General features: G+C 46.3%; 1 protein-coding gene and 1 long non-coding RNA gene across 2 annotated transcripts in view; one reads left to right on the top strand and one right to left on the bottom strand.

The window, feature by feature from the left end:
- LOC129060651 (uncharacterized) overlaps positions 1 to 20,233 on the bottom strand; it is a 39,213-nt gene extending 18,980 nt beyond the window's left edge. Inside the window, exons 1-2 of the long non-coding RNA XR_008527499.1 lie at positions 19,607 to 20,233; positions 10,813 to 10,921 (exon numbers count right to left, since the gene is read on the bottom strand). This is a non-coding gene — a long non-coding RNA (uncharacterized LOC129060651). The remainder of the gene's footprint in view (positions 1 to 10,812; positions 10,922 to 19,606) is intronic.
- On the top strand, positions 19,869 to 21,696 carry NUPR2 (nuclear protein 2, transcriptional regulator). Its single transcript, XM_002817920.6, has 2 exons — positions 19,869 to 20,391; positions 21,480 to 21,696. Exon 1 carries the CDS (start codon positions 20,092 to 20,094, stop codon positions 20,383 to 20,385), a length of 294 nt encoding a protein of 97 aa, XP_002817966.1. The 5' UTR covers positions 19,869 to 20,091; the 3' UTR covers positions 20,386 to 20,391; positions 21,480 to 21,696.
- Positions 21,697 to 25,459: the final 3,763 nt, after the last annotated feature.

The raw sequence follows: 25,459 nt of genomic DNA, 5'->3' as shown, positions 1-25,459 counted from the left end.
TGAGAGATGTTTACCACATTCATCCCTGAGAAGGAGCAGGGAACCTTCTTAGAAGCCTGCTGGGCCCCCGAAGGATGGAAATAAAGGAAAATCTTGAGTTCCTTTAAGGAAATTCCAGGCACCTAGCTAGCCCTGAGAAGTAAGTGAGCAACTTTGTAAGCAAGAAGAAACCCAGGCCCCACCAAACAGATCTGCTGGTGTATCGATCTCAGATAAGGGGGAGCTGAGGACTGAACTTTTGCTGCTATTATTTGTTCTAAATTTCTTCCTGCAGGGCCTGGAGGAAGTCACAACCACAGGCCAGGCCTTAACATTCCTTTCTGCTTGACCCCAAGTTTTTAGACAAAGCTTCATTTTCTTAACCAATCACAAATCAGAGTCTTTGAATCCACCTCTGGCCTGCAAGCCTCTCCACTTCAAAATATCCTGCCTTTTTGGGCCAAATCAATGTATAACCTCCATGTATTGGTTTACAATTTTGCCTGCAATTTCCACTTCCCTGAAATTTACCCCTGCCTTTAAAAATCCTTGCTTACAAGCCATCGGGGAGGTCAGGTCTTAAGTGTGAGCTACCCAATTCTCCTTGCTTGGTGCCCTGCACATAAATGTCCTCATTTCTCCTGCTGCAAAACCTCAGTGTGGATGTTTGGCTTTACTGCACTGGGTGAGGGGACCCCAGTTCAATTTGGTAACATCCTGAGTCTTCTCTGATCCAGACACATTTACTGACCAGAGCCCTGTCTTAGTCTTTGATTTCAAGCCTGTTTCTATTAATAGTTTTTTGGACCTGATGACTGTACTCTGTCTTACTGAGGTTTCACCATTGGTTTCCCCTACTACATTTTGAGTAGATCCACATCTCTGGTTCTCACAGATGGTCTCTAAGAAAGCAATCCTGGCTGGGCATGGTGGCTCATGCTTGTAATCCCAGCACTTTGAGAGGCCAAGGTGGGCAGATCATTTGAGGTCAGGAGTTCAAGACCAGGCTGGCCAACATGGTGAAACCCCATCTCTACTAAAAATACAAAAATTAGCCAGCCATGGTGGTGCAGGCCTGTAATCCCAACTACTCTGATGCTGAGGCAAGAGAATTGCTTGAATCTGGGAGATGGAGGTTGCAGTGAGCCAAGATCATGCCACTGCACTCCAGCCTGAGTGACAGAGTGAGACTTTGTCTCAAATAAAAAAAAAAGAAAAGACAAGACAAGACAAGACAGCAATTGTGTTTCCAGTCATTAAGCCATATATCCATTCTCACTCCCACACACCCACAAGGGGGATATCTTAGCACTCACAGATGCATTTGGGATTCACAAAAGACAAGCACTTTGATTTAGATTCCTCTAGAAGGAGATGCATTCATAATTGACTGTTTTGCCTTCCAATTAGCAATAACATCAACAGTTTCTTGCATACTCTACCCCACTTTCAACAAGTTTGCATGGATAGACACTTATGCAAATGGACTCCTCAAGGAAATTGTGAAATTTCCTTGGGCCTTGTGTTTTGGAGTGGCCAGTATGTCAATAGCACAAGAATCATAAAACAGAATTCTAGAATCAGGATCTCCTCTACCCTTCCCTGGGGTCCTCTGACATATGACATGTAACTGGCTTAGAGAATAGAAGCTAACTGGGTGTGGTGGCTCACACCTGTAGTCCCAATTGGGAGGCTGAGGCAGGAGAATCACTTGAGGCCAGAGGTTTAAGACCAAACTGGGAAATACAGTAAGACACTATCCCTAAAAAAAAAAAAGTTTTTTAATTAGCCAGGTGTGGTGGTGCACACCTGTAGTCCCAACTACTTGGGAGGCGGAGGCAAAAGAGCAGTTTGAGGCCAGGAGTTTGAGACCAATCTGGGCAATATAGTAAGACTCCATCCCTAAAAATTTTTTTAATTAGCCAGGTGTGGTGGTACACACCTGGAGTCCCAGCTACTCAGGAGTCTGAGGCAGGAGAACCACTTGAGTTCAGTAGTTCAAGAAAAGCCTGGGCAATAGTGAGACCCCACCTCCAAAATTTTTTTTTAATTACCCAGGAGTGGTGGTGTTCACATCAGTAGTCCTAGCTACCTAGGAGGTTAAGACGGAAGGATCACTTGAGTCTAGGAGGTCAGGGCTGCACTGAGCTATCATCGTATCACTAAACTCCAGATTGGGTGACAGAGGGAAACCCTGTCTCTAAAAAATATATTTTTTTAAAAAAAGAGAAAGATAGGAGTCAGCAAGGAAACCTGAGGACCAAAGATAGATGATACCAGGGTCTTCAAGAGCTGTGATCATAAGAACAACCAGCATCTATCACATTCACCGTGCACACTGGGACACATCACATTAAAAAAAAAAAAAATTTGCTGGATGCAGTTGCTCACACCTCCCATCCCAGCACTTTGGGAGGCCGAGGCATGTGGATCACCTGAGGTCAGGAGTTCAAGACCAGCCTGGCCAACGTGGTGAAACCTCATCTCTACTAAAAATACAAAAATTAGCTGGACATGGTGACATGTGCCTGTAGTCCCAGCTACATGGGAGGCTGAAACAGGAAAATCACTTGAACCCAGGAGGTGAAGGTTGCAGTGAGCTTAGATTGTGCCACTGCACTCCAGCCTGGGCAACAGAGTGAGACTCCATCTCAAAAAAAATTTTTTTTAATAAAAATGTTTTGTTTTGGTTTGGTTTGGTTTTGAGTCAGAGTCTCATTCCATCACCCAGGCTGGAGTACAGTGGTGCAATCACAGCTCACTGCAATCTCCAACCCCTCAACACAAGTGATCCTCTTGCCCCAGCCTCCCAAGTAGTTGAGGCTACAGGGGCATACCACTATGCTTGGCTAAGTCACATGTTTTGAGCCTACCCACTGTGCTCCATTTCTTAGCATTCTTAACCTGTAAAACAACTTTCACATATTATCTCAGTATGACCTCATGATAAATCTGACAACAACCCTATGAAACAGAGAAAAAGGTACCATTGTCCTTTTTCTGATGAACCAATAGAGGCCCAGAAGAAACAAGTGACTTATGACCCCAACAGTTAAAACCATCAGTTAAGCTGCCCTTGATGTTGTGGGTCAGAAAGTCTCAGCTGATGGTGCATCTCTGCTCTCCATGTCACAAGCTGGGCAGGCGAGGACTAGAGGATCCACTTCCAAGAGGACTTCCTCACCCTCATGTGTGGTGCCTCAGTACTCCTTGGCCTCCATCATTCTACAGGTGCCACATCTTCCAGGCCTCTCCACATGACTTGGACTTTTTACTACACAGAGACCTAATGGTGAACACATGTCTAAGGCAGATGGCTCCCAAGAGGCAGGAACTGGAAGCTGCCAGGCCAGCAAAGAGCTATGCCTGACCTGACCCAGAGTCATTTCTTCTGTGCCCTCTTTATTAAAGTAGTCACAAGGCCTGCTTGGGGTCAAAGGGATAGACACTCTCCAATTCCTGATAAGGTGAAGTCAGGCTGAGAGATTATTCTGGTCACCTTTCCTCCATGTCAGGACTTTGATTTCCAAAATCCCATTTCCTAGTGCTTCCTGACAAATGACACTTTTTCTTTTTTTTTTTTTTTTTTAGACTGGGGTCTTGCTCTATCACCCAGACTGAATTGCAATGGCTCACGCCTGTAATCCCAGCACGTTGGGAGGCCAAGGTGGACAAATCATCTGAGGTCAGGAGTTCAAGACCAGCCTGGTCAATATGATGAAACCCTGTCATCATAGCTCACTGCAGCCTCGATCTCCTGGGCTCAAGTGGTCCCCCAGCGTCTGCCTCCTGAGTGGTTGGGACTACAGGTGTGTGCCACCACACCTGGTTATTTTTTTAATGTGTTGTAGAGACAAGGTCTTACTATGTTGCCCAGGCTGGTCTCCAACTCCTAGCCTCAAGGAATCCTTGCACCTTGCCCTCCCAAAGTGCTGGAATTGCAGGCATGAGCCACCATACTCAGCCAGATAATACTTCTTGATTATGTACCAAATGTAAATGATGCACATACATTTACCTTAGCAGAACATAAGTGCTTCATTCATCCCTTGTCTAACATTTTCCCCAAGAAAACAATCTGAATTTAACCCAATTTTTGGCAATTATAAATTCACAAGTGAAAGGTAAATTTTTGTAAGCCAATAAAATACACATCAGAATCAGCTCTTCTGAAATTAGTAGCGATTCTAGAAACATGTTTGCAAACCAAATGATCAATTCTAACAAAATCGGAAGGGGAAAAGTGAATCTACTTAAGAAAATTAACTCTGGATACTTGACATTCACGTTATCAGCATCATTTGCATGTAAACATTCTGCTCTTTTCAAAGATTCTTATCTAGTCATTAAAGTAGGCCTTGTACTTGGCTAAATGCTTGTCATAATTTCACATTTTCACTCACTAGGGCTGGCCACCCTCCAAGATATTCCAATTAAGAATTTATTCTTCAGGCTGGGCATGGTGGCTCACGCCTGTAATCCCAGCACTTTGGGAGGCCAGGGCCAGTGGATCACGAGGTCAGGAGTTCGAGACCAGCCTGGCCAATGTAGTGAAACCCAGTCTCTACTAAAAATACAAAAAATTAGCTGGGTATGGTGGCAGGCACCTGTAATCGCAGCTGCTTTCGAGGCTGAGGCAGGAGAATCACTTGAACCCAGGAGGCAGAGGTTGCAGTGAGCCAAGGTCACGCCATTGCACTCCAGCCCGGGTGACAGTGTGAGACTCTGTCTCAAAAAAAAAAAAAAAAAAAAGAGTTTATTACTCTGTCACACTTTCAGGAGCCTGAGTAGACACATAGTAAAATTCTATCTAAAGGATGTATCCCAGGCTATAGCTCCTCTGCCTCCGTGCGATTTCTTTTTTTTTTTTTTTTTTGGCCTTGGGTTTCTAATGAAAGTAATCTATTGATCCTGTTCAAAAGAGAAACACACAGCTCCAAATCATTACCTCCTGGCAGTAACTGATTTTTGAGTCCTATGTGCTTCACCACACTCCTTTAATGGCAGTTGAATAAATATCTAAAATGAAGACTTTTCAGTCCTTTCTGAAGGATAGTGTCTTCCAAGAGGGGGGCAAAAATCAATAAAACCAATAAATATTTACTGCACATCAAACTATGTGTTCAATGCCAAGCTAGACACCCTCAGGGTCTTTGTCCTTAAGGATGTTACACACAGCAGTGGAAACAGGATAAGGTCAAAAGGATATTTCTGAACTGCCTGAAAGGGACCTCTAACCTGCCATTTGACCTTCCCTTGCTCTTGCTCAAATAACAGCTCAGGGGACCAGGGATGGACATGTGACCAAAGCCGGCCAGTGTGAGCCATTGCTTGTGTGTGGCTCAGCTCAGGGAGACAAACTGGTACAATCCAATTCTCACCAGAATTTGAATTAAAAGGCAAAGAAATTTTTGCCAACAGGGGTGGTGAGCACTAGAGCTGAAAGGTCATATCGATTTAGGGAAGAGGGCAATTTTCAACAACAACTAGAAGGGCTAATCAGCACAAAGAGATGAACTGCACAAATCCACAGCACACAATCAGAAAGAGAAAGAGAAGACAGGCTTCAGTTTGTGATGCCCAGACACAGTTCCCCAGAGACTGCTTCTATTTCTATTCCTTTCCTCAGATTCTGTGAGATCGCTTTACAAGACAACAGCTCCTTTTTGGGCCTGAGATGATTTGACTATGTTCTGTGCCTTAGAACCCAAAAGCCCAAAAGAAGCTCATGCACTTATGTACTAAATGCTGCATTGGCTGGGCGCAGTGGCTCATGCCTGTAATCCCAGAACATTGGGAGGCTGAGGTGGGAGAAACACCTGAGGTCAGGAGTTCGAGACCAGCTTGGTCAATATGGTGAAACCCTGTATCTACTGAAAATACAAAAATTAGCCAGGCATTTGGTGGGCATCTGTAATCCCAGCTACTTGGGAGGCTGAGGCAGGAGAATCGCTTGAACCAGGGAGGTGGAGGTTGCAATGAGCCAAGATTGTGCCATTGCACTCCAGCCTGGGCAACAGGAGTGAAACTCCATCTCAAAATAAATAAAGAAATGTCACATGGGCAATGTTGACAATTCTTGCAACCAGTGTTCACTTGACAGTGCTGGCTTTGGGCTGCAGTTGAGGACTAGAATTTTAAAACTGAGCACAACTTGAAATGATGCAGATAACACTGGCTCTTTCTAAGCCCAGAGACCTTGGATGTTGGCAAATAGCATGCAACAAGAACTCCTGACAAAACCTGCTACATTGTCTTAGAATAAAGGACTGGCTTGCCAGGGGGCAGGGGTGAGCAGGAGACTTAATTGGTGCTACATACCTTTTTGTGTCTTTTGGAATTTTGTTAACATATGCATATTCAAAAAATAAATAAGCAATTTATTTTTTCACAGACAGCACACTTGGGCATAGACAAAACATGTAGCAATGCTACGTTTTCATGAAAACAACATCTCGCCCTAGAAAAACATTTTGTTATTTGACCTGGTTACCGGGTCTACCATGGTCTGGTTTAAAGTAATTTACTCAATCCTGCTGCCAGCTACCCACCTTCCAGAACATTCCATTCCAGCCACTCTGGTCTGATTTTAAAAAGTTGCCTTTTTCCTGTATTTTTTAAAATAATAGTACTCTCTTGCATCTCTACCAATATAATAAGTCCATTTACAGTCAATAAGTAAATATTTCAAGAAACTAAAAATCCAAAAACAAACTTATACATAAAAAAGTGTCTTCTGGATGGGCATGGTGGCTCATGCCTGTAATCCCAGCACTTTGGGAGGCCGAGTCAGGCGGATCACAGGTCAGGAGTTTGAGACCATCCTGGCTAACACAGTGAAACCTCATCTCTGCTAAAAATACAAGAAAAATTAGCCAGGCATGGTGGCACATGCCTGTAGTCCCAGCTACTCAGAAGGCTGAGGCAGGAGAATCATTTGAACCTGGGAAGTGGAGATTGCGGTGAGCCGAGATCATGCCACTACACTCCAGCCTGGGTGACAAAGAAAAAAAAAATTGTCTTCTACTTTCTCTATTCTGAGGTTTTGCTTTTGAGGTTCTACTCAGGAATGCTCTTCTTACACCAGTCCCTCACCCCCATGCCCCTCACTCCTCCACCCCCTGGTGCTACCTACCTGCTTTCCAGGCTGTGAAAAATTTTCCTCTTAAAGCCCTCCCAGATCCCACCAACCCATTTTCCTACTTCATCTATAGTTTGTTCAGGCCATTTGTCAATTTCTCATGTCTCTTCCAATCAGGCACTGTATACTATATAACCCTAAAATAAATATTAGTTTTTTCTTGGCTTAAACCATTGTATTGAGTGGCTACTGACATTGTATTGCTGTATAAGCTGTCACAGGTAGACCCTGCTTCCCTAGAGATCAGGGTCTGTGGTCTACTTCAAATTCCCTAACTGAATATAAAAGGTTCCCAGTAAATATGAATCAATTAATTGAAAGCTATACATGAAAAACTTTTATTAGTGCACACACATACAAAAATTAGAAGACCTGGGCCAGGTGTGATGGCTCACACCTGTAATCCCAGCACATTGGGAGGCCAAAGTGGGTGGATCACCTGAGGCCAGGAGTTTGAGACCAGCCTGGCCAACATGGCGAAACCCCTCTCTACTAAAAATACAAAAATTAGCCAGGTGTGGTGGCACGTGCCTGTAATTCCAGCTACTTGGGAGGCTGAGACAGGAGAATCACTTGAACCCAGAAGGTGGAGGTTGCAGTGAGCAGAGATTATGCTACTGCACTCCAACCTGGGTGACACAGTGAGATCACATCTCAAAAACATAAAAAATAAAAAAATCAGAAGACCCATGTTCCCAACTCATCCAGCTGCACAAATCGTTCGCTGTGTTTCCATAATCTTCTCAAAGAGCTACTATAGCCAATTTCCAATTATTTGTGTCAGTGGGGAACAGGAATAGTCTGAAAAATGAAACCCACATAATCCATACATTTAATTTTGGTGGATGCTTCCAGCCAGTATGAAAATTTCCCACTGTGAATGTCACTGTATTTTTGTATTTTTAGTGCAGATGGGGTTTCACCATGTTGGCCTGGCTGGTCTCAAACTCCTGACCTCAGGTGATCCACCCACCTCGGCCTCCTAAAGTGTTGGGGTTACAGGTGTGAGCCACCGTGCCTGCCCACCTCTTGACTTTTTATAGTTGTATTATTTTAATCTTGAGTAAATAAATGCTAGCTGAAATGATGCAGTTCAGGAGAATCTTCTGCTTCTGTTACTAAAAAAAAAAAAAAAAAAAAAAAAAAAAAAAAAAAAATTCTTACAAGTCCAATAAGGTTATGCTAATGTTTATGTTTGGAAAATATTACCTCTTCCACCGGGTGCATCACTGTTGTTCCTGCGCCTCCTCTCTGGCAGGACTTTGGGAGGCCAAGGTGGGAGGATCACCTGAGGTCGGGAATTTGAGACCAGCCTGACCAACATGGAGAAACGTGCCTCTACTAAAAATACAAAATTAGCTGGGCATGGTGATGCCTGCCTGTAATCCCAGCCACTCAGGAGGCTGAGGCAGAATCGCTTGAACCTGGGAGGTGGAGGTTGTGATGAGGTGAGATCGCAGCATTGCACTCCAGGCTGGGCAATAAGAATGAAACTCCATCTCAGAAAAAAAAAAAAAAAAAAAAGATTTCTTAAAATGATATTTTATAGATGATGTGTGAGTAGCAATCTTAATAGGATGTTACCTGACACTTTAGGGGACTAGAAGATGACAGTAGCAGCTGATTCGATCCAGATGTCTCTAATTCTTTTTTTGTTTTGTTTTGGAGACAGAGCCTGGCTATGTTGCCCAGGCTGGAGTGCAGTGGCGCTATCTCACTATCTCAGCTCACTGCAACCTCCACCTCCCAGGTTCAAGCAATTCTCCTGTCCCAGCCTCCTGAGTAGCTGGGATTATGTGCATACCACCACACTCAGCTAATTTTTGTATTTTTAGTAGAGACAGAGTTTCACCATGTTGGCCAGGCTGGTTTCAAACCCCTGACCTCAGATGATCTGCCTGCCTCAGCCTTGCACCTGGCCCAGATGTCTCTAATTCTAACATGAGGTGTATTGGAGAATCATAGCAGAGTGAGTTGCTGGTGTATCCACAAAGAAATGGGCATGGAACTCTCACGACAGCTGTCCTGAATAGTGTGTGTGTGCTGTTCTTGAATATCTCACTGCTCATTTATACACAGGCTTTCTGGTGACTGAGTCAACAGTATCTGTTTCATAAATAATGTAGCCTTATTTCTTTCTTTCTTTCTTTCTTTTTTTTTTTTTTTTTTTTTGAGACAGGGTCTTGCTCTGTTACCCAGGCTGGAGTGCAGTGGTGCGATCTTGGCTCACCGCAACTTCCGCCTCCCGCATTCAAGCGATTCTTCTGCCTCAGCTTCTTGAGTAGCTGGGATTACAGGTGCCACCATGCCTGGCTAATTTTTGTTTTTTGCTTTTTTGTGGCTTTTTTAGTTCGTTTTTTGAGATGGAGTTTTGCTCTTGTTGCCCAGGCTGGAGTGCAATGACACAATCTCGGCTCACAACCTCTGCCTCCCGGGTTCAAGCGATTATCCTGCCTTAGCCTCTTGAGTACCTGGGATTACAGGCATGCGCCACCACTCCTGGCTAATTTTGTATTTTTAGTAGAGACGGGGGTTTCTCCATGTTAGTCAGGCTGGTCTCAAACCCCCGACCTCAGGTGTTCCACCCGCCTTGGCCTCCCAAAGTGCTGGGATTATAGGCATGAGCCACCGCACCCAGCCTAACTTTTGTACTTTTAGTAGAGATGGGGTTTTACCATGTTGGCCAGGCTGGCTCAAATTTCTAACCTCAAGTGATCCGCCTGCCTCTGCCTTTCCAAGTGTTGGAATTACAGGCATGAGCCACCACGCCCAGGCAGCCCTATTTCTTTAAACCTATATATTTTGCACTTGTTAAAAGTATTTGTACATACAATTATCCAGCTTCCCTTGTTTATGTATGCTTGAATTTTGTATAAGCTTAAATATTTTTTCCAATCTAAGCTTTATTTTATCCCCTTTCTTCTACATTTGTATAACTTTAGGTGACTGTCTTTGTTAAAGTTTTTTCTGAAAAGGCTTAAAATAGAATATAGTTCTTGGCATCAACTTGAAAGTTATTTGAGGAGAAAGGGAGATTTATAATGATGACTCAAATGAAGCAAACTAAAAAATAATGAAGCAAGACAGGAAAAAGCAGTATTCACTTGAGCACATCCCAAAAGAATAACATTTCAAATGTAACTAGAAAAAGTATGCTGAAGATCACAATACAGAAATAATTATTAATACTCAAAATAGCTTTATAGCCCTGCTCAGCTTTTGAATGTTGGGAATTGACCCAGAGGTGGCTGTAACCTAAGATGGTTCCTTCAATAATGACCATTTTTTCTTTTTCAAGATGATGATTATTCTCCACCTTCTAAGAGACAAAGACCAACGAGCCACCACAGCCACCAGTGCCGGAACCCGCCAATGCTGGGGAACAGAAAGTGAGGGAGTTCAACTCTGATAAGTTCTCAGCAAAATCCATGACCTTTTCCTTTATCTTCTGGACTCTCAATGTGACTGATGAAAGTTACAACATGCTCTGCAGGGGTAAATGCTTTAGCATGTATTACTACATTTTAATCACATCTTTGTAAAGCCAGGAGCATTTTGAAAGTCACATTACATATATTGTTCAAACATAGTTTGTATTTACCAAAGCATAGGACATTGTATCATCTCGTATTAATTAGTTAGTTGGCTCAAAATTAGTGGTAATGACTTAGTAATTCAATAATTTCTCTTACCTTTAAAACCTTGTTTATTTCACAACTATTTCACCTCTTGGTTTTTGTTTTTGCTGTGCATCACCGCCTGCCAGCTGCTAATCTCTTATCTCCCAGTGGATTATGTGTCCTGTGAAGGAACTGAATATTAGTGGCAAATTATGTTGATGATTCATATTTTGAATAAATAGATTAAGCTTGTATACATTTTGAAAATAGTATTTTAATATTTTACTGTCATAGTCAATACCTGGGGGTACTCTGAGTCTCCCCAAGTTTCCCTGGCCCTGGCCGGTTGTGCTGCTGGCCTGGGCACCTGATGAGCCTGCAAGAGTGACTCCCGAGAGGTGGGTGGTCCAGGAGCTAGGGCAGGAACTTTGGAGTCACGCTGTTGGCTTTGAATCCAGACTCCTACACTTGGTAGCTGTGACCTCTCCAAGCCTCAGTGACCTGGAGAACTGAGCTCTGTCTGAGCCAGGTCCCATCCATGCACTACAGATCCATCCAGAGGGAAACTGCCCCAGGTTGCTCACTGTTCACTGCCAGCCTTGTGCGATGTCTCAAGGGCTTTCCCAAGCAGATCCTTGTCTCCTTCAAGGCTCTCACAATCCAGTGGAGGAGGCAAAACTCATCTGCTTCTGTCCCTCTGGGCATGCCTCATGCCAGGTGCATCTGTGGACATGGGCCATGCTCCTGGGCTTCCAAAGGTGGAGAATGTTGCCAGGCTCAGGTGGGTACATCAGAGCAGCTGCTGCCCTCTGGACACAGTGACAAAAAACACTCTTGGCCTGCCAGGCGCAATGGCTCATGCCTGTAATCCCAGCACTTTGGGAGGCCGAGGCAGGCAGATCACCTGAGGTCAGGAGTTCGAGACCAGCCTGGCCAACATAGGGAAACCCTATCTCCAGTAAAAATACAAAAATTAGCTGAGTGTGGTGGCAGATGCCTGTAATCCCAGCTATTCGGGAGGCTGAGGCAGGAGAATCGCTTGAATCCCGGAGGTAAAAGTTGCAATGAGCCAAGATGACGTCACTGCACTCCAGCCTGGGCAACAGAGTGGGACTCTGTCTCAAAAAAACAAAAAACAAAAAACACTCTGGGCCTGGAGTCCTGGTCTGGGGCATTGGGCAAGGCTCTTGCACTTCTTTGAGCTTGTTTCCCCATCTGGAAAGTGTGCTGATTGTATCTCCCTGTGGGCACTGAGGGGTCAGTGTTAGTTTGAGAGCCAGCATCTAGGGGGTCTATAATTGGTCTATAATTCCCCTTTGGCCCTATAGCTGGGGGGAACCAGAGACTTTGTTGGGATTACCTTAGGCATCAGTCTAGCTTCCTGCCCCTGGCTTGGGCTCAGCATCTGAAGTAGTCTGGAGGGGCAGGTGGTCTCAGTGGAGATTGGGGCTTTTCTCCAGCTGAGGTCACACCCAGAGCCAGAAATCTTGGCACCTGCTCTGGGCTAAGGATGCTCCTGGTCCCCAGGGTGCAGGTAACTTCCCACCTTACCTGGTTTCTGCCTTCCAGGGCCAATCTTCAGAACTTGGGACTTCTCAGCCTATCCCACCTCCCTCTCTGGCCAGCCTTGAATGCTTGTGGGTCCAGCACTTTTTCCAGGCTATCTCCTGGTTGTTCTCCTGGTTGTTCAGCCTGGGCTCATGCTGCTCCCCCTCCCACTCACCAAGACCCACAAGGACCACCCCACATCCAGCTCAGCCCCATCCCCTCAGATAGTCCTGTCTCTTTCCTCAGGTGACCAGGTGCACATTTTCATGTGAGGACCTTCACTGCACCTGGGAATGCCTACTGGTCACCTTGGTCACAGAGACCAAGGCATTTACCTGATACGAGTGCCCTTGGTTCACTGTCTACATGGCCAGGGAGGGAGTCAATAATGGGCTTTTCACTTGCTGCAAGGGCCAGTTCTCCTGGCCCCATGGCTCTAGAGATGGAGGATGCTGCAGGAGACACATCCCTCACTTCCCAGCTGAGGAGTGTGGGTCATCTCAGGGCAATTTCACTGTCCCTGCATGCATACCAAGCAGTGCTGCCTGCCTATGGGACGGTGGGCTCAGGAGTGCCCAGGTAGTCCCCAGAATGCCCTTGGCAGGCCCCTCACCTAGCTGCTCCCACAGCTCTGTAGCAAGAGTTCTAAACTTTCTTGAGTGTGGAGACTGCTGAGAGTAAGAGCTGTGGACCGTTTTCCAAGAAACGTGTGTACACACTCTCCACACAAAACCTTACATTGTTTCAGGGGTCTTACACCTTCCTAAGGGCCCAGTAATTGTACCCCTGGACCTGAGGGTGAGAAACCTTACCTCAGTTCTTCCCCAGTTGATCAGCCCAGGAGTAAGGGAGGAGAGGCCAGAAAGCAGAACCCATGGGAAGGGCCCCCTCCTGGAGTTTGAGGCCCACTCCCTCCTGCCCCTGCCTCTCCTCTGTCCAGGATTCCTCCCTGCTCTGCCCCACTCCTGGGGCCATGGCCATGGGGGTCTGCATTTTGATACAGGCCCCAGTGGCAACCCTGGGCCCAAAGTGGGCAGGCTCACCTGGAGGGGATCAGAGTAACATGGCAGGAAGTGAGGGGGAAAGCCACCCTGGAACCGCGCCTCTCTACCCCCTCAAGTCAATGGGTGCACTCCTCCTTCCCCTCACTGAGACAGTGGCATGAGTTCCATGCGAGCGCTGTCCTACTCCCTCTGCTGCCTCTTTCTAGTCTTAGGGCTATCATAACACTTTCCCTTCCCCAGCCCTGCCAACCCGGTGGGACATTGGGCTTCCCTCTCACAGAGTCCTTGGGACAGGCCCATCCTGCATCATACCCACAGAGAGACCCTTTTTTTCTCCAGGGCCTGGGGAGCAGCCAGGTTCTATGAGTTAAATGCAGATCTGAACCATACCAAGCTGGGATTGGGGTACACACTCTCCTCTACTGAAAAGTAGCTGGGGATTCCAACTTGGTGAGAGGGAGAGTGGGGCAGAGCCAGACCAGACAAGGACTGATCACCTGGAAAAGGCCTGCCATCAAAGGTCTTGGCAAGTGCTGGGTGCGGTGGCTCACTCCTGTAATCCCAGCACTTTGGGAGGCCGAGACACGTGGATCACTTGAGGCCAGGCGTTCAAGTCCAGCCTGAGCAACATGGCAAAAATTCGTCTCTACTAAAAATACAAAAATTAGCTAGGCATACTATGCTCCTGTAATCCCAGCTACTTGGGAGGCTGAGGCAGGAGAATCGCTTGAACTGGGGAGGCAGAGGTTGAAGTGAGCCTCATCTTGCCACTGCACTCCAGTTGGGGAGACAGAGTGAAACTGTGTAAAGAATATAGCCTTGGCAGAGGAGCTGGCCTGGCAGTACCTTCCCTTGGGTTTCTCCTGGGTAGGCCTCTGCCATGAGGAGGTGCTTCCTTCTGCCTGTCCATGGCCCACAGCAAAGGAATGTCTGCTTCTGGGGGTTGGGTGGGAGACTGCTGACAGAACTGGAAACCTACTTCAGGTGGGTTTTTGTTTTCTTTTGTTTTGTTTTGTTTTTGAGACAGAGTCTCGCTCTGTTGCCCAGCTGGAGTGCAGTGGTGCAATCTCGGCTCACTGCAACCTTCACCCCCCTGGGTCCAAGCAATTCCCATGTCTCAGCCTCCTGAGCAGCTGAGATTACAGGCATGTGCCACCATGCCTGGCTAATTTTTGTATTCTTTGTAGAGACGGGATTTCACCATGTTGGCCAGGCTGGTCTCAAACTCCTGACCTCAAGTGATCTGCCCACCTTGGCCTCAGAAAGTGCTGGGATTACAGGCATGAGCCACCACCCCCGGGCCCTTCAGGTGGGTTTTGAGGCTTCACTGCAATACTACTTTCTAGTTGCTGCTGCAACAAATTACCACACACTTGGTGGCTTAAAACTACACGAATGTATTCCCTTAGAGTTCTGAAGGCCAGAATTCTAGTCAGTCCCACTGAGTGAAGGTGGGAGCAGGTCCGGTGCCTTGCAAGGCTCTCCGGGAGAATCCATTGCCTGGTCCTGGGGGCGGCCTTCACTCCTCAGCTTTTGCTGCCCTTTTTGAATGACTCATGTTTCCTGCTTCCATCACTACACCTCCCACCCTCTCCATCACCTGCTCTTCTAAGGATCCTGGTGAGTACATCAACCCCACAGGGACAAGCTGGGATAATCCTCCCGGCCAAAGATCCTTAACTTCATTATATCTGCAAAGCTCCTTTTGCCATAGAAGGTCATGTTCACCGATTCCTGGGATTGGGATATGAGCATTTTGGGGGGTCACTATCAGTCTACTACAGCTAGGCTGCAAAACTATTACACTCTCCTGGTGTTTCAGTGAGTGGGATTGGGAGAAAAAGCATTGGGATTTTTTGCTTTGGGGTCCCTCTTTTTTTTTTTGGGAGGGAGTCTTGCTCTGTCACCAGGCTGGAGTGTGGTGGCGTGATCTTGACTGTCACCTCCGCCTCCCGGGTTCACGCCATTCTCCTGCCTCAGCCTCCTGAGTAGCTAGGACTACAGTTGTGTGCCACCACACCCGGCTAATTTTTTATATACATTTTTAGTAGAGATGGGGTTTCACCATGTTGACCAGGATGGTCTAGATCTTTTGACCTCGTGATCCACCCACCTCAGCCTCCCATATCCCAGGCATGAGCCACCATGCTCAGCCGGGGTCCCTCTTAAACTTGTATTTTTAAGGTCCCTCTTAACCTTTTTTTTTTCCTTCTTTCTTTTTTGAGATGGAGTCTTACTCTGTCACCAAGGCTGGCAGTGGGGCACGGTCTCGGCTCACTGCAATGTTCATCTTCTGGGTTCAAGCGATTCTCCTGCCTCAGCCTCCCGAGTAGCTGGGACTACAGGCACCTGCCACAACATCTGACTTAGTTTCGTATTTTTGGTAGAGATGGGGGTGGGGGTGGAGGTGGGGAGGGGGGTTTCTGCTATGTTGCCCTGAGCTCAAAGCGATCCGCCCACTCTGCTCCCAAAGTGCTAGGATTACAGGCCTGAACCACCACACCTGGCCACTGTAAAGTCTTCTTTCCACACAGCTGAGACATGTTTTAGGAAGTTTGCTAACAGACCCCTGGAGACCTCCTCATTGTGGCCTCCCTGTTGTTTTTGATTCATCTTTTCTGCCCTCCTGCTTTTCAGAAATTAAAAGGCTAAAAAGAGGTACTAAACTTTAAAACTTCTCTTATAGTCTCCCATTAAACTAATTCTAAGAACCACCAAAAAAGGGAAAAAATTTTTCAAAAGTAGTAAAATGATATGGACTGTGAGGATGTAAAATATTGGAAATAAGTCATTATATGTTAGTGCTGCTCTGACATAGGGGCATATTATTGAGAATCAACTTTTGCTCAATTTTCAGAGAAATGGAATAATCGTATTGCTGATCTATGTAAACAAGTTGAAGAATTGTCTGAAAGAAAATATGGTATGTCTAAACTGGAAAAGTCCTGTAACCCTTTGTTCATGAGCATTTACACAATAGTTACTGTGCATCATGGGGTACTGTGGACAAGCCCAGGGCTGCTGGTGAATCCTGCCATACTTACAGGTTTCTCCTTGTAAGGTGCTTTGTAGTGTCTAAATATTAGAAACATTCTTTGTTTCTAGATTACTGCAAAGCTAAGGAAAAGTTCTATTTCTTTAATTATCATTATCATTTCTTTTAAACTTTCAGCATGGATATTGGGGATTTACTTACATATTTATTGCAAAGCCCTGGATCTTAGGGATTTAATTGAATTTTTTAATACTGTTTCTCTTAATCTGCTTTGTTAAATTTGGTATTCACCAAGATGCCCCTATTGTCTCTACTTTTATCTTTTTTTTTTTTTTGAGACAGTCTCGCACTGTTGCCCAGGCTGCAGTGCAATGGTGTGATCTTGGCTCACTGCAACTTCCGCCTCCCGGGTTCAACCCACTCTCTTGCCTCAGCCTCCTGAGTAGCTGGGATTACAGGTGCCCACCACCACGCCCAGCTAATTTTTTTTGTAGTTTTTAGTAGAGACGGGGTTTCACTATGTTGGCCAGGCTGGTCTCGAACTCCTGACCTCATGATACACCCGCCTTGGCCTCCCAAAGTGCTGGGATTACAGGTGTGAGCCACCGCGCCCAGCCTCTACTTTTATCTTGATGCATCACTGAGTTGATGTTAGATTTCAAATTCTTCTTTGCCCTTATGCCATTCTATCCTGAACCCACCTTTAATGATGATGAAGGAAATCAGCAATATGTTATTATCTATCTGTTGGCATATAGCAAATGCTCACCTAAAAATAGCAACAACCAGTGAAAAACATCATGTGCTTTGGTGTTTTTATTTGGATGACTATTTACTTTGCAATCTACTAGCAAGCTATAATATTGTATGATATGCAGAATTTTAACTGAATTGCTTTAAGTGAACATTTAAACATGATAAACCATATTGATGGTATTTATGTTAATATATTTGAACATTTTTTTCTTCATCATGAGTAATATAACATATCCCTCAATGAAAATCTAGAATTAGAGTAAATTTGCTAATGAATTCAATAACTTTTCCATAATATTTTTAGTTATGTGCTTAAGGTTCTCTTAGTGTTTCTCCCACTTTTTAATAGCTTATGCCTTTTTTGCCTTTGTTTTTTATTGGTTCATTTTAAAGCAAAAACCTCACAACATGTGCTCCCTAGAAGCACTGTAACCTAGTGGTAAGATCATAGGCTCTGGGGACACAGGCTGGCCACGTCTCTGCTGTCTGAGCCTTAGTATCCTTTTGTAGTCATGAGAACTGAAGATCTATCCTGAAGATTTGATAAGATAGTAAAGTGCTTCACATAATATCGGGCATATAAATACATAATAAATGCTTCCTGACCTCAGGTGATCCTCCCACCTCGGCCTCCCAAAGTGCTGGGATTACAGGCGTGAGCCACCACGCCCAACCAAGAAATTCTTGTGTAAAAAGAGGCTGGGCTCAGTGCCTCAATCCTAGCACTTTGGGAGGTCAGGGCAGGTGGATCACTTGAGGTCAGAAGTTTGAGACCGGCATGGGCAACATGATGAAATCCCATCTCTACTAAAAAATAAAAATAATTATCCAGGTGTGGTGGTGGGTGCCTGTAATCCCAGCTTCTCAGGAGGCTGAGGCAGGAGAATCACTTGAACCTAACAGGCGGAGGTTGCAGTGAGCCGAGATCATGCCACTGCACTCCAGCCTGGGCAACAACACCAACTCACAAAAAAACAAAAACAAAAACAAAAACAGACTCCATCTCAAACAAAAACAAAACAAAACACAAATGTGGTATGGCAATGAAAATAATTGCTGTGTTAAAGACAGTTTCATAGAAAATAAAAGACCACTCAAATACAATAAGCTGTCTTTTTAGATGAGTATAATTATTATTCTTATTTAACAGCTAAAGAAACAGGCTCAGAGAATGTTATTTGATTGGACTGTGTTGCATCTCTGGACAGTGCAGCTGAGATCAGACTTCATGTGTAACTCCACTAGCCTACCAGGGTGCCTCTTATAAAGGTAAAAAATGTAAATCTGGCCTAATACACAAAGTTGCCAGGGCAGCACTGGGTCAATTCTACATACAGTACTTCTATGTTCATAAAGAGAAACATTAAGGGAAGGTGAAAATGCTTCTAGAAGGCGACTGGACACCAGCACCCTTGCTTACTACCTTTGGGCTCTTCTTTAAGGCCAACAGTGACCTGAAATTATTGACTGACTTTTCCAATCAACTGGAGAAAATGGTACCAAGGTCACCAACATCAGACAAATTCACTTGAGGACCTATCTATGTGCTTTGAAAGACAAAACTGCTTTTGTAAAGGATACTGTATTTCAGAAAAACAATCATATTAACAACTAATAACACTGTAAAATGCTGATGTGTTGAATGCTACTTTAGAAAAACAGGTTCAAATCTAGGAAAAAAATTTCCGACAGAAAACTATGTATCAATTATCTAGCTAGCTATCTACAGACATGGTCTCATTCTATTGCTCAGGATGGAGAGCAGTGGGATGATCATAGCTCACTGCAGCCTTGAGTTGCTGGCCCCAAGTTATCCTCCTGCCTCAGCCTCCTAAGCAGCTGGGGCCACAGGTGGACACAGGTACACCTGGCTTTTTTTGTCTGTTTTGTAGAAACAAGGTTTCACTACATTGCCCAGGCTGGTCTTAAACTCTGGAGTCTCGATCTGTCGCCCAGGCTGGGATGCAGTGGTGTGACCTCGGCTCACTGCAACCTCCACCTCCCAGGTTCAAGCAATTCTCCTCTATCAGCTTCCTGAGTAGCTGGGATTACAGGCATGTGCCACCACACGCAGCTAATTTTTGCGTTTTTTGTAGAGACCAGGTTTCACCACATGGGCCAGGATGGTCTCGAACTCCTGACCTCAGGTGATCCACCCGCCTTGGCCTCCCAAAGTGAGGCGTGAGCCACCACACTTTCTTATGTTATTAAATAGCCTAACCCAGGAAGGGTGTGGTGGCTCACAGCTGAAATCCCAACAACTCTAAAGGCCAAGGTGAGAAGATCACTTGAACCCAGGACGAAACCGGCCTGGGCAACAGAGCGAGACCCCCGTCTCTACTAAAAATACAAAAATTAGGCCGGGGTGCACCGTGCCCGGCTGATTTTGTATCTTTTGTAGGGACGGGGTTTCGTCATGTTACCCAAGCCATCCATCCTCCCACCTTGGCCCCCCAAAATGCTGGGATTATAGGGCCCAGTCAGCCTCCTGTTTTCTTTAAGCAGTCCCTCCCTGTTGCACACTTGGATAGTTTTCTTTTTTATTTTTTTACACAGGATCTACCTCAGTCTCGCAGGCTGGGGTGCTGTAGTGGGAAGATAGCTCATTGGAGCCATGAACCTTGGAGTTCAAGTAGCTGGGAAGCTGAGGTGGGACTTCAGAGATGGGGTCGCGCTATGTTGCCCAGGCTGCTCTTGACTGCCTGGCCTGAAGGGATCCTCCCACTTCCGCCGCGCTTTAACATAGTTTCCTATTTTTGACCAACATAAACACTGTGCTGAGTTGGAGTTTGTCAGCTACCCTTCTCCAGCAACATACAGGATCTGGCGGGGAGGTCCTGGTTACCAGGCCGCACTCCAAGAAGACAGCCCTGCTCCAGGCACTGTATACCGCCACTGTGACGTCGTCCAAGGTCAGCCTCTATGGCGTCGCCGAAGGCACCCCCACCTTCACGCTGAGCCCATCTGAACTGGAGGCGGGGCTGCTGGGTCTTCCAGGAGCGCCCAGACGCGGGCAGGTGGCCGCCGGTGGCCACAGGCCTGGGCAGGATGGAAGCGGCCGCAGAGCGGGCGCTTCCGCGTCTGCAGCCTCTGGCCCTGCCGCCGCCACCCATAAGCTACGAGGAGGAGCTTTACGACTGCCTGGACTACTACTACCTGCGCGACTTCCCGGCCTGCGGGGCGGGGCGCAGCAAGGGCCGGACTCGGCGCGAGCAGGCGCTGCGCTCCAACCGGCCTGCGCCTGGCGGGCACGAGCGCAAGGTCGCGCAGAAGCTCCTCAATGGCCAGCGCAAGCGCCGCCAGCGCCAGCTGCAACCCAGGCTGCGCACTCGCCTCACCTGAGCCTGGGTACGTGAGCCCAACACCTCCCCCAACCAGGGCCCCGGGGACCCTGGGAGCGTCCCCCCCCCACACGGCGCTGCTCGCCCTGGGCAGGGTCGGCTGCCTCTGAGGGAACTGCATTAGGGAGCGGCACCCACCAGCTTGGCCTCTTATGGCCGTTGCAATAGCATTAAAGCCTTTGGAACTTCATAGGCGGGTAGAAGGGGCTAGGAAACGAAGAAAACATCTTTTTAAAAATATAAACGATCGATGGCTGGGTGCAGTGGCTCACACCTGTAATCCCAGCACTTTGGGAGGCCGAGGAGGACGGATCACGAGGTCAGGAGATCGAAACCATCCTGGCCAACATGGTGAAACCCCATCTGTACTAAAATTAAAAAAAAAAAAAAAAATTAGCCGGGCATTGTGGTGCGCGCCTGTAGTCCCAGCTACTTGGGAGGCTGAAGCAGGGGAATGGCTTGAACCCGGGAGGTGGAGGTTGCAGTTAGCCGAGATCGTGCTACTGCACTCCAGCCTGGCGACAGAGCGAGACTCCGTCACACACACACACACACACACACACACACACACACACACACACACACACACACACACACACACACGCGATCGAGCCCGGGAGGTTGAGGTTACAGTGAGCCAAGATTGCGCCACTGCTCTCCAGCCTGGGTGCGAGAGGGAGACCCTGTCTCTAAAAAAAATAGATGCAGGTAAGACCTTTTCTTCCGGCGCTCATACTCAGACTGAAGAAAGTAATTGGGCTGGACCCGGTGGCTCAGACCTGTAATTCCAGCACTTTGGGAGGCCCAGGCAGACGTATCACTTTAGCTCAGGAGTTCCAGACTACCCTGGTCAACGTGGTGAAACCACGTCGCTACAAAAATACAAAAAATAATCTGGGCGTGGTGGCGCGTGCTTGTAGTCCCCGCTACTTGCGTGGCTGAGGCGGCAGGATCGCTTGAATCCAGGAGGTCTAAGCTGCAGTGAGCCATGATTGCCCCACTTCACTCCAGCCTGGGCGACAGAGTGAGACCCCGTGTCAAAAAAAGAAAAACAAAAGAAGTAACTGACCTGTGTTTTTGTCTGATTTCCTACAGGATACCGAAGGACCTGTTCGAAGTATTTACTGTAACTCCAACTGTAACTTGGTTCTGAGGAGGAGAGAATCCATGCTTGGTCAACAGAACTTTTCGCTGTCACTTAAGTTTACTGCTTCGATATCTTTTCCTTACTAATTGATTGTTAATTAAGTAGTGCCCAAGTGGATTAGCCTTTTTAGGGTTTATTAATTAAAAGAGAGCAGCAAGAATGGCATTTTAACTTTCCCGGGGTTTTTTTCAGTTACTATGGTAACTCTTTTCAAGTCCACAAATGATTTGTTCTTATCTGTAAAGAAAAGGTCACAAAGATAAGCGGAGAGAGACCAAAGATAGGAATATGTGTAAGATTTCTACCTAAATGTCGGCTGGGCACTGTAGCTCACTCCTGTAATCCCAACACTTTGGGAGGCCGAGGCGGGCAGATCACCTGAGGTCAGGAGTTCGAGACCAACTTGGCAAACATGGCAAAACCCCATCTCTACCAAAAATACAAAAACTAGCCGGACGCGGTGGTGGGTGCCTGTATCCCAGCTACTCAGGAGCCTGAGTCAGGAGAATTGCTTGAACCTTGGAGGCCAAGGTTGCAGTGAGCCGAGATCATGCCACTGTGCTACAGCCTGGGCGACAGAGCAAGACTACATCTCAAAAAAAAAGGATGTCTACCTAAATGTCATAGACTACTCTGAAGGTTCATATTTGCATATTATAATGTATATTGCACTGCGTGCCAACCTCAAATAATCAAAAGAGTCAGAATCTAAAGGGAGTTTATTCATGCACAGAGTTTTAGGAAGGCCACCTGGGAAGCACAGATACCAAAGAGTGGAAGTCAGTGTTCCAAGGCTTAGAAGTTTGGGATCACTTACATAGACAAAGTTTAGAGAAGCTTAGCAGAATTAAAGCACCTCTCCGTTTAGTCCAGGTGGTCTTTCTTTCACTCTGTCACCCAGGCTGGAGTGCAGGGGCACAATCGCCGCTCACTACAGCCTCAACCTCTCAGGCTTAAGCCATCCTCCCACCTTAGCATCCCTAGTAGCTGGGACTACAGGCACACACCAATACACCCAACTAATTTTTGTATTTTTTGTAGAGACGGGGTTTTGCCACATTGCCCAGGTGGTCTCAAACTGCTGGGCTTAAGCAATCCACTCACCTCGGCGGCCTCTCAAAGTACTAGGATTACAGGCATGAGTGACTGTGCCCAGATGAGGTGGTCTTTTTTCCGGGAAAGACGTGTTTAACCTTCCACACTGAAGATGTAAGTCATAGAGTCTTTTGTGCCATCTGGTGTGAGTTAGGTACAGAATAATAAAGGAGGCAGTTAATCTCTAACAAAGGTGAGTGATTGGAAGGAGAGGAGGTCTAGTCTCTGGTCTCTCATAGTCATTTACAGAATGAAAAGAATAAGGAAATAATAAATTATAATTTAAGAACCAGAAGTTACGAACATGCTATGTGACTCAATCAGGGTGTAACTTCCCCCTTGGTGTGATAAATTTATATGGGGTCCTGAAACTTTTTTTTATAGTTGGTAGGTTCTCCACACAATTTATCCCACAACAATTTTTCGAGGTAGATGCTGCTATCCACATTTTTTTTTTTTGAGACAGTGTCTTGCTCTGTCGTCCAAGCTGCAGTGCAGTGGCATGATCTCAGCTCACTGCAACCTCTGCTTCCTGGGTTCAAGCAATTCTCCAGACTCAGCCTCCCAAGTAGCTGGGATTACAGGTGCCCACAACCATGCCTGGCTAATTTTTGTATTTTTCATAAAGACCAGGTTTCACCTTGTTGGCCAGGCTGGTCTCGAACTCCTGACCTCAGATGATCTACCCGCCTCAGCCTCCCAAAGTGCTGGGATTACAGGCATGAGCCACTGCGCCCAGCCCACATTTTAGAAAAGGGATTCTAAGGCACAGAGAGTTCAAGTACCTTTCCAAAGATGACACAGCTGATCAGATAGCAGACCAGGTGGCCTGACCCCAGGACTTTTGCCTTTGGCCTCTATAATACCTTGTTGAGCACAGCAGTAAATATTTCATATGTAGTTTTATCCAGAATTTTCCTGTTGGTTGTGGTAAACCATGTTTTGTTCTTTTGAGACAGGGGCAAGCTCTGTTGCCCAGGCTTCTGGTGTGCAGTGGCACAAACACCAGCCTCAACCTCTTGGGCCCAGACAATCCATTTCAGCCTCCCAAAGCGCTGGGATTACAGGAATGAGCCATCATGCCTGGCCTCACACTATATTTGAATGCTTTTTTTGAAAATGGAAACTTTTATAGGCAATTCACTTCCTTCAAACTAATGATAAGGAAATGATGCTGTTCTGTTTTGTTTTGTTTTTACATGTTTTTTGTTTGTTTGTTTGTTTCTTTTTTGGGACAGGGTCTTGCTCTGTTGCCCAGGCTGGAGTGTGGTGGTGCAATCATAGCTCACTTCAGCCTTGACCTCCCAGGCTCAAGCAATCCTTCCCCCTCAGCCTCCCAAGTAGCTGGGACTGCAAGTGCATGCTACTACACTTGGCTAATTTTTGTATTCTTTGCAGAGACAGGTTTTCACCATGTTGCCGAGGCTGGTCTCAAACTCCTGGGCTCAGCTATCCTCCACCCTCGGCTTCCCAAAGTGCTGGGATTACACGCGTGAGCCACTGTGCCTGGCTGATGCTGTTCTTTTCAAATGCATTTGTTGGTTTTTTATTTTTATTTTTATTTATTTTTTTTTTTGAGATGGGGTCTCTGTCTCCCAGGCTGAAGTGCAGTGGTGCAATCTCTGCTCACAGCAGGCTGGTCTCAAACTCCTGACCTCAGATATTCTTCCCACCTCAATATCCCAAAGTGCTGAGATTACAGGTGTAATCAACTGCACCTGGTGATTTTGTTCATTTAGATAGTAAAACTTTTTAATTTAAAAAAAATTTTTTGTTGAGCTGGAGTGCAGTGGCGTGATCTCGGCTCACTGCAACCTCTGCCTACCGGGTTCAAGTGATTCTCCTGCCTCAGCCTCTCAAGTAGCTGGGACTACAGGTGCATGCCACCGCACCCAGGTAATTTTTGTATTTTTAGCAGAGATGGGGTTTCACCATGTTGGCAAGGATAGTCTCGATCTCTTGACCCTGTGATCCACCTGCCTCGGCCTCCCAAAGTGCTGGGATTACAGGCATGAGCCACCGCCCCTGGCCAAAAAAAATTTTTTTTTGAGACAGAGTCTCACTGTCCCACAGGCTAGAGTACCGTTGCACAGTCACAGCTCACTGCAGCCTCAACTTCCTGGACTCAAGTGATTCTCCCACCATAGTCTCCCAAGTATCTGAGGCCACAGGTACACACCACCACACCCGGCTAATTTTTTTTGTATTTTGTAGAGCAGGGGTTTTGCCATGTTGCCCAGGCTGGTCTCAAACTCCTGGGCTCAAGCGATCTTCCAGACTTAGCCTCCCAAAGTGCTGGGATTACAGGCATGAGCCACTGCACCTGGCCTTTTTAATTAAATTTAAATTATAAGCGTGGTCACTGTAGGAAATATGTGTATTACTTATCTACTGCTATGTAACAAATTACTCCAAACCTAGTGGCTTAAAATAAATACTTAGGGCCGGGCACAGTGGCTCATGCCTATAATCCTAACACTTTGGGAGGCCAACGTGGGCAGATCACAAGTCCAGAAGTTCAAGACCAGCCTGGGCAACATCATGAGACTCCATCTCTACAGAAAATGCAAAAATTAGCCAGGCATGGTGGTACGCACCTGTGGTCCCAGCTACTCAGGAGGCTGACGCAGAAGAATCACTTGAGCCCAGGGGGCAGAGGTTGTAGTGAGCCAAGATCACACCACTGCACTCCAGCCTGGGTGACAGAGTGAGAGACTGTCTCAAAAATAAACAAATATAAAAAAATACTTAGATCTCCATTGCTGTAGGTCAGGAATTCAGGACTGACATAGCTGGGTCATTTGGGCTCAGGGTGTCTCGTGACATTGCAGTC

The sequence above is a fragment of the Pongo abelii genome, chromosome 6 (genome assembly GCF_028885655.2).
Source record: "Pongo abelii isolate AG06213 chromosome 6, NHGRI_mPonAbe1-v2.0_pri, whole genome shotgun sequence".
NCBI classification, from domain to species: domain Eukaryota; kingdom Metazoa; phylum Chordata; class Mammalia; order Primates; family Hominidae; genus Pongo; species Pongo abelii.
Note: the sequence above shows the minus strand (reverse complement) of the source record. Positions and strands in the feature narration are given on the sequence as shown.